The 14,227-nt window shown below is 38.3% G+C and overlaps 1 protein-coding gene across 1 annotated transcript in view; it reads right to left on the bottom strand.

Annotated features, from left to right (window-relative positions):
- The window catches only part of plxna4 (plexin A4), a 220,701-nt gene that overhangs the window by 180,154 nt on the left and 26,320 nt on the right, over positions 1–14,227 (bottom strand). The window contains exon 2 of the mRNA XM_088003196.1: positions 7,765–9,106. Coding sequence (XP_087859322.1) covers positions 7,765–9,009 — 1,245 coding nt within the window. The 5' untranslated portion in view covers positions 9,010–9,106. The remainder of the gene's footprint in view (positions 1–7,764; positions 9,107–14,227) is intronic.

Genomic DNA, 14,227 nt, shown 5'->3' on the forward strand with positions numbered 1-14,227 from the left:
GCCTAAATGGGACAAAAAAAAAAACCTTGTATGTGAAATTTCTTCAGGTTACACATGATCTTCATTGTTTTTTTCAGGTTAAGCAGGAAGCAGACGTCATGTTTTTTTTTTAAACTACAACAGCATTTGTAGTCAAGTAGCTAATGGCATCACTGTTGACCTTGACTTTGTCTCATGTGCATTTCTTAAATATTCAAAGATTTTCTAGATTTCCAATAAGTGAGTCAAATTTCAGAAGACATTTGCATCAAAGAACAAACTTTTAATCTATTTTGTTCTATTATTTTTCGCAAACATCCAAAAATAGGAACAAATGTTTGTCCAAGTAAGTAAAGCGTTCCAGAAGATTGACAGATCCATCATAAAGACAGAAGGACAAGAGAAGGGAGTCTATATTTGGGCAGAGGCCAAACACTGATGCAGAATCAGGTCACTCTCAGCCGTATCCATCTCTTTGCTTGTGTCTGGCTGCCAGCACCAACACAAAAAGACCTCTCTTCTGGACCATGCAGAGGAATCAGTAGATACAGAGTGTGGAAAAAAAAAAAAAAGAGAGCGGGCAGCAAGCACAAGAAAGCTAGAGTTGCTCAATGCGATTAGTGGGGGACTGAAAGAGATCAGCACTCTAACATTCTCTGATGTATGGCCTAATCTGGGTTTGGACTGCTGTAAGGACTGTTTCTACTCGCTGTAACTTCACCAAATTAATGGCACACGATCAACTGCAGCGACGCTTGGTATGTCGAAATTTAACATATTTTTAAACGTATTAATGTACTTTTGGTGGCACTTTTTAGTGATGTACTTAATTGACTTATTTTTAGGGCAAAAAAAGGTGATTTGTGGAAATAAAAAGTTGTTTTGTATTATATTTTTGTGCACAGATTAATCTTCAAAACTATGCATGTAGACAGAAGGAAAGGAACTAGAAAAATGGATTCCAGCATGCTTTAGGTTCTTTTTGTGACTTGCCAAATGGGAACTAGTATTTTCCTCTTGCCCTGCTGTGCTAAATGACCAACCTGCTAAGATGATTGGAGGCACTGCATAATTCTTTCATGACTAAATGAATCTGCTGTATTTAACGTGCTAAAATTATGTCAACATTAGATTTTCTCTTAACAAAACAATGCCTGTATGAGTCGTGCTGCAGAATTAATAACTTTGTGCTTCTTTACCTGTGAAGGGTTCTATGTAAATTAAATTTGCTTATTAGTTCATACAACCAACCTCACAAATACTGCCATCATGCCATGTAGAGTTTTTGGGGTTTTATAACCTTTCGAAATTATTTCTGTTTTCATTTTTATGCAAGTCAGTAATTTGCTTTAGTAGTTTTAATGCAGCAATGATGGAACAATTCTACTCTGAAGACTACAGTTGGGGATGTGCAACACGTGTCACTAGACATAACTATACTGAAACTCACTCAATTAAAGAGGAAAAAAAAAAAACTATAAAGTCTCCAATTTCCATTTGCCTCACAGTTATTGAGTTAAATGTAAAAATTTTAAGCAGGATTTAAAAAGGTACACTAACAAAATGACCACAGCTTGAAAATCCCACCAATCTGTACATTAAATGGCATTCATGTGTGTAAATTACGCCGAGTACACACTTGTAACGCTAGACAATAAACTTGATTTACTTGTGTGATCCGGAGGCAAAACATGCAAGTAAATCAACAATATGAGACAGTCTCATGATAAATTGTTCATTCATGTTTGCTCATGTTTTCGTCTGCCAACCATTAGTTATGCAGGTACAACAAATAAATATTTGCAGGGTGGGAAAAAAATGAATCAAATCAGGAATAAAACAGCACGACAGGGTGAGACATCACTGCAGCAGGAGGCGGAAAAGAGAAATAGAGGAAGGTGTAAGTTTAGAAGATGGTGAAGGGGGGAAAAAATCCAAATCACAAATCAACCTTGAAGCTGTAAGGTGAGCTGAATTTTATGAAAGCACATAATTCTCCTGATGATTGAATGCTTCTCTCTTTATAATGTACTACAGAGACTTTTACCTCTCTGTGGAACAGAGAACATTTTATTCTTATCAAAAACTAATAGAAAATGAAAACATTTCACCAGCTAAAAACATTTTAACTCACTAAACAGCCTTAGTGAGTCAATGTTTTAACACATTTCATCTAACAGCTATTATTTGCTGCTATGTAAAAGCATGTACTCCTTATATCGGTGTTTGTCTGATTGTTGAACAAACAGACAAAGATAAAGAAAAATCAAATGTTTTAATTATGACTTTATTAAGGGGAAAGGGATCTCCAAAACAATGTGGCCCACTATGGAAAATGCAACTGCTCCCTAAATCCATTAACTGCTGTGCCACCTTTGGAGGCAGAGGCTACCATTGATCTCTTGCAATAACTGGAAATTAGTCTTTTACATCACTGTGGACAAACTTTGGCCCATTCTTCTTTGCCAAATTGTTTAAATGTAACCATATTGGGATTTGAGCATGGACTGCTCAAGGTTTAACATCATGTCCCAGCCTGTTTGACAGACTGAACCTTTAAAGAGTAAAAGTCTCTTTTTACTGTTGAATCATGACATATTTTAAGGCAAATGAGGCCTGCAGCACTTTAGATGTTATTTCAGGGCTCTTTTTTGATAACCTGGATTAATGTCATATACTTAAATTGCTTTCCTCTTATTGTGAAGCAGAGAAAAAATACACCAACACCTAGCAGAGAAAGCTGAAGTTTACACATTTTTTTTTAGTTAAAACAGTAGAGTATGACGAAGAAAGCAGAAGACACTTGTTTAATCACAGAATAATGATATTGTGATTGATTCTGACCTTTAGCAAGTGGTATCATGTAAGGAGATTTAATTAGCGTGCCAGCCAGCGAGCAGAATAGCGGATATGTGCATGGAGTGAGGTGAAGTAGAAAGGGAGGGGGGGCAGTCTGGATGTCCTTAATGAATCTGCTAGCCTTTCCCTTCCTGAGGATGTGACCTAGACTGACTCATCAGCCGCAGCAGTAGCCAGTGACTGATTAAGCTCCACAATCAGACAGCAGAGCGATTGAGATGACCAGCACACAGGCCGTCATCATTCAAAGGCTGGTCAAGCCAAGCTTAAATAGGAAAAAAAGGTAAAGGAAATTTAAGGTGAAAGCCAGGAGAAGACTGAATTTAAAAGCAGAAGAGCTCCTTTCAAATGAAGGGTGATGTCCATGTGTTGAAGGGCTGTTGGAGATCAAGAAAGAGAGTCAAAGAAACAGCAGCGGCCGACTAGAATAATCTAATTAATTGGGGAGAATTCAGAATGTGAAGTCGGTAGCACATAACAAATGTAGAAGAATAGCCCATGGCATGTTAGTTAATGACATGTAATTAATGATCATTACTAGAAGGGATGGCCGTAGCCTGTCAGAGACTTGTGAACGACCTTGTAATTTTCCCGTCAGTCTTCGAGGGGTGGCAGGCTTCCCTTTGCTGCTTACAGAAACTGTTGTAAGAAACATAGGAATCTGTGAACAGAATCTAAAAAAGATTGAGACACATAAGGCTAGTATTTTTGTAAGATTGCGATGAAAAGGACAGGCAGAAGAAGAAAGTGGCCGAGGATGCAAGCGATGAATCAAGGATGAGAGAAAAAAAAAAGTGAGGGAATTTATTGCAATCCTGCTGTTTTGTTGTTCTGTTTTTTTTTTCTGCTGACACAGTCAACATGGAGGGAACAGGCAGCGCTTTTTTTATAGGTCACACGCCACTTCACAATGATCTATGGATGCAGGCCCTTTGCAGAGTTATACTGTTGAGCATGCATTATGTGGATCAGCCAAGCATGGCCATTTGAGGCAAAGAGGAAGCACCCCCCCCCCCTTCACATACACACTTGTTCTTTCCATGTATCCTCTCTCCCCTCTGCTGTACATTCCTTTTCTTCTCTGACTCCCTCTCTGCCTCTCTCCAGTGATGACTGAAAGCCTCTTAAAGATGGTGTGAAGCATCAAAGGTCTGGTAGGGGCAAATGTTTTATGCAGCCCTAACAAAGACAGCAGCCTCGTGTCCCAGCACACACTTGCTTTAATTGTTTGATTATGACATTCTACAGTTATGTTATTATAAAAAACACATATTTAAAATGTTTAGCTTAGGTGAAACATGCAATTGTCACCCTAAAAACACTTGCATAACTTGGTGATACTGATAACGGGGTTAAAAAAATAATGTTATGATAATTTGTGTATTTTAAACAAGATCACGTTAAATTATGTTAAGATGTTCAAATTTTGTGTTTACTACAGTTTGTAGTGTATAATATTGTAATATAAGATTCATGCAGCCTTTTCATATTTTAATCCTCATTGCTGATTTTTTTTAGTGTGATTATTTTTGGTTATAGCATTTTTTTTTTTTTTTTTTTGCTTTGTGCATTGGTAATTTTTTTAAAAAACGTGATAAAGTTAGATTTTAAATATGCTTCTGTAAAAAAAAAATCTTACTGTTCATATGCCTCAATATATATTAATAGATGTTTACTGGACTTCTCAGATGTCTGATGGAAAACTGTGTTTTAAAAATATTGAGTTGTCCATATTCTGTACTTGCTTGTGTTTTATGCTAAAACACCATTGAACACACCATCAGCAATGTAAAAACATGGTGGTGGTAGCATCATGCAACCCATATTTGTTAGATTTATTTTTGTTTTAAAAAAAATTAAGCCCAACTTATAATTCTTTCTTCCGCTCCATGACTGTGAATTATTTCTGAGTTTGCCTATCACAAAAATGTAAAGTGTAAAGTGGTAAAATGTCCAAACATTTCAGGAGTGTGAATATGTTTTGCAAGGCACCTTATTTATCTAACCCTAACGAGTTACTAAAGTGATGGTATAGAAAATATCCTGGTTCTGCCCATCATCCATTCCAAAGTAACCACAAAGTATGAATATTTTTCTGCACCATCAAAACTGTGTGTGTGTATTCGACTACACAGCTAGCCTGCTCTAATGAGCCTTGGGGCTGTTCGTCCTCTCCCTAATTGGAGGAAAAAAACATCATGTTCAAAATATGATGCTGTTTGAAAGATTGAGAAAATAAAAGTGTAAGAAATCAAGAAAAGGAGAACAGGGTGTGAGATAGCAGAAGATACTGAGCAATGAAGAGGGCAAGATAAAGGGGAATCTATTTAATACAAGTCTCAGTATCATCTTAGCTCCCTCTCACACCCAGCCCTGACATGCAGTCCGCCATTAAAAAATAATAACAGCTGTCTGTACTCTATCCCTTGGTCTACACTGTAAAGGACATGAAGACTGTCAATTTGATTGTACTAGATCCTTAAGAATCATATCCTGGTCAAAGTGCCAAAGACAGTGTGTGGTTCTTTTTCTCTAACCAGATCGCTGACTTTAGTGGCAACAGGGATGACGGTGCTTTACAGTAAACAAGAGCTGCCTGCAAAAAACACAGGCTAACATTAGCGCCTAGCACTTCACAATGATGCATTTTTCAGACTAACTGCATGTATGAGGTCAGATAAATCTTCAGGAAAAATAGGACCATGTCCATTTTAGATTGCGTGTAGTAAGAACTTCATTGTAGCTTTCTTAATAATTAACTTAAAGAAACTCCAGGTGAAATAACGTGCATGTTTGAATCAAGGGAAATGGTTAGCGATGCAATGAATGTCATCGGTGAGGGGTTACGTTTTATAATCACAATCCAAATGTAGACCATGGAGTGCTTGTTACATGGAGCGTGTAATTCTGTAAAACTTCCAGATTTGTCTAGATTCTGTTTTTTTCCAGTTCTCGGTTGTTTAAATTAAAGCCATAAAAGTTCACCATTAAAAGGGAAGCAGAACATATGAAGAGGAAAGAGAAATATGACGTAAGGAAGGAAGACACATGGAATGCAAAACAAAAAGGAAGTACACAAAAGAGACAAGAGGAGAAAAAATAGAGGGAGGGCAAAAAGCACACTATATTATAAGGAACAGAGGATGGAAAAAAGGAAGGACACCAAGACAAAAAACGCCATGCAAGGAAGGAAACAAATATTTTTCTATACTGTTATTGTCTTTTCCTGTACTTATTAAGACCTGCAAAATAATTAAATTTAATATTTTTCTAGACTGCAGCAAGGACAGCCCTAATAACCGTGCGATATTCATGGAATTTTCTGATTCCTTAACTAGAGCATTTTTGAGAGCAGGAACCAAAAAAACCAGCATGTCATCCTCTATTCTCAAAGCAACATGGCATTTTAAATGTGCAAGAGTGAACAATGTACATGTTTGTGGCTGCTTCAGCACAATTTGAGAGTCATTAGTTTAAAGTACGTTTCTGTTATGTGTGATATAGCATTTCCGGTCACGCGTCATTTAAAGTAGCAAAGAAATTAATCTGAGAGTGACAAGCAAACATTCATAAACACAAACCGTGAGACATTAGCAAAAGAACCATGCCTGCAGACAATTCAGGTTAGCTTTGATTGTTCAAGTGCAATCAAACAAATCATTCATTAGTGTAGTGTGATAAAAGCATACTTCATCTTTACTCCATTTAAAGAAGCTTTTAAAAAGAATATTGTTATGTAAATAAAAATGTGGATTAAAATAAAACTTTTTTCTGTCTTGGTACAGAATGTTTTTTTGCCCCACTCTAACTATGTCTGCTTTCTCAGCAGTCAAACCTGCACATACAGACATTCATGAGTGTCAGAACTCATCTATCCCCTGAGTCCAGTGTCACTTGTTCAGCAGGGTCTAATTTATGCCCTGACGTTAGTGCAATGTTTAAATGGCATCATTTCTCACCGCTAACCTCTTTGAGCTACCTCACTATCTACTCTCCCTGCCGCCAGCTCTACCCCAGGCGTGATTTATCAGACCCTCAAGCTGCAGACAACGGCACCCTGGCACGTGTGCTGTGCCAGAGACAGATTAATAGATTAACACAGTTATTTGAGATCCATACACAAGTAGGGTCAACATCATAATGTCTCAGAGCAGTACATGACTGAGGTCAGGATAATATGTTCTCAGCACCATCAAGATGAAATTTATATCTCGGAGTTACGGCTATGGCAGAGTCATCACTTCCTGGATAATAGCATTTAAAATTACTTCATGCAGTTATACAGTTTTGATTTAAATAGTTTTTTATTCTAACCATTCAGCAGCATCAAGAGAAGAGTAGTTGAGGAAAGAGTTGCGGTTCCTGGGGAAGGTAGCCCAAGCATCCAATACCCAATTTAACCTTATTTGTTATGTGCGCAAAGAGACAAATCAAATGAACTGAACCACTGAATTTGTAATGCTGTTACAGAGAATAAAATTATGGTAATTTGGCACACTGTTCAGCTGCACTGTTTAAAGGGTGAGCAGATTCAAACAGGCAGTGGATGGTTAACATCTCATTGCGACTGGAGGGATTATGAACCCACTGAAGAACATTGTGTTGGTAACTCCCTTTGTGCAGCAGAGCTCGTTAGTGAAACATCGGTGAGAATCACGTCTAATATTCCCCAGAGACACTTGCATATAATTAGAATAACTAGAAACAATATGCAAATTGTTTTTTATGACCAGTTAAGTATATTTTAAAGATGCTGGAAATGAAAAAAGGAAAATCCAAAAATCTTCAAAGAAACCTTTAGAAATTGCAATGCAAATTTCACTTGATGTTCTTAGATGTCTAACTTGGTTCTGAAATTCCGTCATGTCATCATAAAATTGTCGCAACCAACAATCTCACATTTGCATTTTGTTCTAGCATACTCACCGCACTGCTGCACCGAACATCTTTGACTTTCAGCCAGGCCAGATCCAGTGTGCCCTCTCCCTTGTAGCAGGACTGCAACCTTTCCTTGATTTTCTCATTGATCTTTCGAAGTGAAAAAACACACAGAGCAGAGTCCTGAGGGGCCTGCCTCGGACGCCTCTTCTGACCTCTTGAGAAGATGGCAAAAAGCACATCGTCATCTGGGGCCATGTCCAGTGAAGGTGCAAGGATGGAACCAGCTTTCGATAAGTAGGCTGCTTCAAGTAATCTGTACTCCACGTTGCCACTTATGCACCCGATCGGGACCTCGACGTACGAGATGAATGCTGTGTCTGCCTTGCAAAGGCGAACTATCTTGGATGTGTACACCTGTTCCCGACCAGCAGAAGAGGAACCTGTGGTCGGTCCACCTCCCATTTCGGGCTGCAAAGTTAGGAAGTAGACAAAGTTCCCACTGGCAAAGCCATAAATGTAATATATGTCAAAGTCAGGGATAACGGTGAATGTATCCGAAGGGATCTTAATCATAGAGGCCACAAACTCATCATGGAAGACGTAGGCAAACATGCCATCCTCCTCTGAGTTTCTTGCCAGTTTTCGGCTAGAGATGGTAGGGAAGTATTCTGGCTTACCATCGACTGCTGTGGCTACAAACAACATATCTGGAGAGGCATTGCCATAGGAAACAATGACACCAAACACAGAGCCACTCTCATTCACACCAGAGAGGTAGTGCTCTTTCTTGTGGAAGGGCTCTCCCAGTTTGAAGAGGTCATCTAGACGGAGGAGTTTGCAGATGCCCTGGTAGAGGCTGCCACAAGCCAGCAACCGGTTCTCCCTGTAGTCCATCAAAAGCATCTTGTTTACATTGTTGGTAAGCGTCAGTGGCTCGCTGCAAGGCTGGACAATACGTGGTGGGTAGCACTTGCGGTTGTCTTCATCTGGACCAGTCTCATGGAACAGTTGAAGCTTCAAACTTGGAGACAGTTTGTATATGCGATTAACTGCTCCCAAATAAACGTTGCCATTGCGATAGTCCACAGCAAGATGGTTAAATGTCCACTGCGGGTCCTCGGCATAAAATGAGGCGTACCCCTCCTCTTGGAGCAACGCTGTGATCACTTGGGATCCGGCACTGTGGGCCTGTGGGGCTTGCACCACCGTCTGTGATGCCGCAGGAAGCACCAAACTAAACAGGAAGCAGCATAAGAAAAAGTAGGTCCGTGTTTTTTTGTGAGATGTCATGGCTGTGCTGACGGTTGACGGTTGAGGAGAGGGACAGAGGCACAGTCCAGTACCGTTGCAGGATCAAGCCCGTTTTGAGATGAAGGACATTATGCACCTACAGAGAGGAAGAGGAAAAAACAAGTGAAATTTGGGAAATTAACTCAAATATTACCAACAAATTACTTTCAAATAAAGTGGTTCTTGCTCTAATTTCATCTGGCACAGATTAAAACGGAGCAAATTAAAGTTTTAAACAGGTGTACATGCCATGTGTTAGAGACCCTAAAGCAATCTATATTTGAATCAATGAGCTAGACAAAAGAAAAAATAAAAAAATTAAATGAAATAAGATAGTTTTTTTTTGTTTGTTTAATCTGTTGCTTTGTGTCAAACTATTAAATCAGGTACAGAAAGTGGGACAGGAAACAGGAAGAGTAATGCATTGTCTCAACGGAGGTGATCAGCATGGCTCTGCACCATCTCTCTGCATGGACCTCCTGCCTCTCTCCATCTTTATTTGCCTTTCTGCTCCAGCCTCCATGCCCCTAATTGATTCTCCCCTTGGAGTAACAATCTGCATGCTTTGGCGATTTCTCTCTTCTCTCCCAATAGGGCAGCTTACCTGCTGACACCGCTAGCAAAGAAAAAGGACCATCTTTCGCTCTTTAAATTACCTACACTCACATATCCACACACAAAGAGGGAGGTTTATGAGCCAAAGAGGAACAATTACGTTAGAAATGCTGGCAGTTGCAAAAATAAGCTTCCCTTTAGACCTAAGGTCATTTACAGAACCTCCCCATTACCAATACAACTATTGTAAATTCACACTACTGAAGGCATTCTTGTAAAGCATAGAAGTACTTGTAAACAATACATCCAACAGTCAATATAAGGGATATTCTAGGCAAATAAGATGTATCAACATAATTTAATCTCAAATAACTGGTTTTCACATAAATTTGATCTTTGTGAATGACTATTGATAAGAAGGGGGGAAAAAATAAATCGCCACAAGCTACATAAAAGCTTTTAAGCTTCATTTCCAAACAACAAAGCACAAATCTAAACTCCATATTTATTATCATTATTATGATTAGACATCATGAACGTTCCTAACCAATGACTGCAGACAATATCCAGCATTATCTTGCCACAGATCCCATTTCAGGGCACATCCAAACATTCATCAGGCATGGTGGAGGAAAATGCAACCTCTCAACAGAATTGACATTCTCAATTTCTCCATGAAGACAGAAAGAGAGCAAGAGCAAAGCAGAGCGAGCTCACAGCATATGATAAGAGGTCCAGAGCTGATGATGAGAGGAATACAAACTGATCCAGAGATAGGTGAGGCATGTTCGGCTGTGTGTGCCGAGAAGCATCGTTAGCACAGCCGAAACAAAGGAATGAGGTTGCAAGGTGAGAAAGAATGGAGACCAAGAGAGTAAAATATGAAATACCTCTGCAAGGTACATGAATTAATCTGAGAGCCAGATTGGAAGGCTAAACCTGCTAAGTAAAAGGCAAAGTGTTTGATAAAGGCATAGATACAGCATTTAGTAAAATCACCCTGTAATATATTTTCATCCAACTACAACCAGGTCTAATGTGTTTTTAAAAGAGATAAATATCCATGGCTTTGTTTTCCAATTCATTTTACCGATAATACTCTGAAAACTATGGTGTGTGTTTTTATTGAGTCCCCTAGCAACCCACTCACTTCGTAGGGTTTTTTGGGAAGCGTCTCTCAGCTTTGGGCATCTAAATGCTGAATTATTAATGGACACTCTTTTCAAAATGGCTCAAGCTCAGTGAGACTGAATGTAGATGGTCTGAACAGCAATCTCTCCACATTTTTTTTTCCCAAAAGTGGAAGGTCTGGACTTTGACTAGGCCTTTTTGCACGAAATATGCAGTCATTTATCCTGCTGGAATTTGGACCTCCTGACTCACATGAAACTCTGACTAGCTTTTATGTCCCATTGAAGAAAAGCATCTGCAGAGAATGAGTACTAATGTTGCACCACAAAGATACATAATGTGGAGTGCTTGTTTTCTTTCACACAAAGTGATTTATAGGTATACCAAAAAGTCACACTTGATGTCTCCTAGTCAGAGTTACCTCAGACATCATGGTTTAAACAGGGGGCCTTAGGAAAGCTGCTGCCACCTTAAAGACTGTCAGCAGGACACCCAGTCCCAATAAGGTAAGTCAAAAATTAAAAAAAAGAGTAGATTAATTTCACATTGAGAAGATCAATGGTCAAGCAAATCTGAGCTGACATTTTCCTGCAGATTAATAAAAACAGGAAAATAGCAAAAGCAAAGAAATGTGAGAAATTAGACTAAAGTCATGATGATGAAGGGAGAGAGGGAGCTTGGTAATCCTTTATATTCACCTATTCTCTTGTGTATAAACACAACTGCATTCACACTCAGCTTACAGCTACAAACTAAAAATAAAAACACTATAAAAAAAAAGAGACAAAAGCTTCATGCAGATTCCCTTGAGAAGTGCAAGTTTGGCAGTTGTAAAGCATTAACGCTCTAAAAACACCTCATCAGTGATGCCCCTGCAAAGGCAGCGTGTCTGCCACATAAATTTGTTGCTGAGACGCAATTATCCTCACTGATGGAAAGGAGGGGGGGGAGCTCATTTAACTGCTGTTTGCCTTTGCCTGCTAATCATCAAACTCCATTAATTAAAGCTTGCTCTGGTTCTGAGGATTTATACATCAGACAAGATGCACATACACACACACACAGAGACATAAAGAGGGACTGACATTCTAAAGCATAGTTGATCTTTAATTTCATGTGCTGTTAGTGTCTGACTTTTTCTCTGCTCTTTCTGCATTCTTTATAAATTCAGATGCAATACTTGAGCTAAAAAGGAGGAACTACGATTGTATGGATACAGTATGGAAGCTATTATTTTACAATAATAAAATAATAAAGTTTTGTTTACTTTTGGAAAAGTGAGACACTATGCGCCAACCCAGAAAATATATACAATAGGATGCAGAATCCAGAAAATCTGCAGGTTCTGTGATGCTGGCGTCATTTCTAACCAATGGATAGATATAATTACATGATAAATTGGGAATGAGGAGTTCATAGCAACATTTTGGTCAACAATTTAGTAACAAAATGCTACCAAAACAATGCACTCTGTAAAAAGAAAATGCAAAAAACATTTAACATACATATTCTTTTGTATACAGATATTTGAGTAAAACTAGAAGATCTAATTCTCCACACATAAATTGGAAGACTGATTTCTAGGTAGTTTCTTAGAAGTGACATTCCTGTGGTCTTCTATCATCTTGTTGCCTTTACTAATAATTGACTGATCTTTGTGTATGTAGTCAGTCGACTCTTGTTTTATCATTTATTATTCGTGTATGTATGTGCCACCCTTTTCTTATTCCCAGCATGACACATTGCCACTCATTCTCTTTAAAAGCATGAGAGACTGCCTTAAAACACTGCAGCATTTTTATTTGTGTAATTACCCCACTTCTCACCCACTCATCTCATAATCCTGGTTTACTCACAAGGCTGGCTTCCAACTAAGATATTTTTGATTTTTTTTTTTGTTCTCGTTGAGAGAAGGTAAGCTGTTTCCAAAAGAAATTGGCAGCCGTTTCATTTCCTAGTAATTTCTCACATATAAACGCTTCCCCCATCTATCAGACCATACATAGGAGGGGGTTACTTTGTTGGAGCCTATTTAGTCGTCTTTTTTTTTTTTTTTTTTTAACTGTCATCTCTGGTGGTAGCTCAAATGTTGCCAAAGTAAAATGGTTCCTGTCACATCTATTATGTATTTTCTGATTGTTGTTGTGCCCAAAATTAGCCTTTCAGGCAACAAAGTGCTTTCTGTGAAACAAGTTATTTAAAATGGTTTTTGAGCTCACAATGTTGGTTGTGTTATGTCTGCATGTGAGTAAAGTATTTCCCCCTGTCCAACAGTCTAGATGACAGCTCTTCTTTCTGTTTGACTGAAATGACAGATAAGCATCATTTGACTGACGTATGAAATATCTTCTCTTCTTTGGCAACTCTCTTTTTTTCCCCCTCCCTTTGTATGCTAATTGATGGCTTTTTGAATACATAAAAACAAAAATAAAAAGTTACCTCAGCTGTATTCTTTAATTAAAATGATGTAGGGTTTGCCTTGAATGCTGCACAAAAAGTTTAAACAATATATCTACTCTTGTTTGCTTTATACTCTCTAGTATAAAGCAAACAATATACACTGTGTATATTTTTACTTTAATAAAACTGATTTTGATATTACCAGTTAAAAACGATTTGATATTTTTATGTCAACTTATTGTGTCATAAAAATATGACACAATAAGTGTCATACTTCTTTTTTTTTTTTGCTGAGATAATCTGCAAGATGGTTTTGGTTGTAGAAGCACAAGAGGAAGCTTCACTTCAGTGGTACTAACATATCAAGACACCATAAAATATACAGAAAATGAAACTGTAATAAGGAGAAATAGAAATAAGCAAAATGAAGAGCTAGAAGGCAGAGTTGTGGGTCCCAGATCTGGGGATGCAGGGTTTGGGGAAGACTCCTGACCTCTTCCCCATCCCACCAAAACTCAACCAAGTCTGCCTGCCTGCTGTGCTTTGGCACACAGAGCAGTAAGCCCTGCTATGAATTGTAGCAACCCACCAAGACTGCAGGAAAACCAAGTCCCTGAATGGGCTGGAATATCCACAGAAATACATGTTTGTACACATGCCTCTCAATCCACAAACACAAACAGGACACCACACAGCAGAACACACTCCACCACAATTCTGCCTCAAGTGCACCCAAATCCGGCTAACCACAAAACAGGATTTTCTGTTTATATAAGAAAAAATGTTACAAATAAATAACACAATCAAGCCAAACAATTTCACAGCATCTCAAAATGTACATACGATGTAAAAATTTATTTGTCCTCGAATGAAGACACAAACGTCAATATTTCCTTTCCAGGATGCGTTTTTTAAGGCAATAGGTTTCATGTTTACAGTAGACACGAACAACTGTTTTCATTCATAAAAATTTTTTTTAAAAATAGACCAATGCTATTGTGAGCAACACATCCCCACCTTAACAAAATTGTTCAATGTTATTATAAATTGTAGCCAGATGTAATAATTATGTAGGATAATAATTAGGCAGCCCTTTCATTTAAAAGACAACAGTTTAAGTAATGACTAGGGA

This window comes from Poecilia mexicana, unplaced genomic scaffold (assembly GCF_051168715.1).
Source record: "Poecilia mexicana isolate PSO_F unplaced genomic scaffold, ASM5116871v1 scaffold_23, whole genome shotgun sequence".
Lineage (NCBI taxonomy): Eukaryota > Metazoa > Chordata > Actinopteri > Cyprinodontiformes > Poeciliidae > Poecilia > Poecilia mexicana.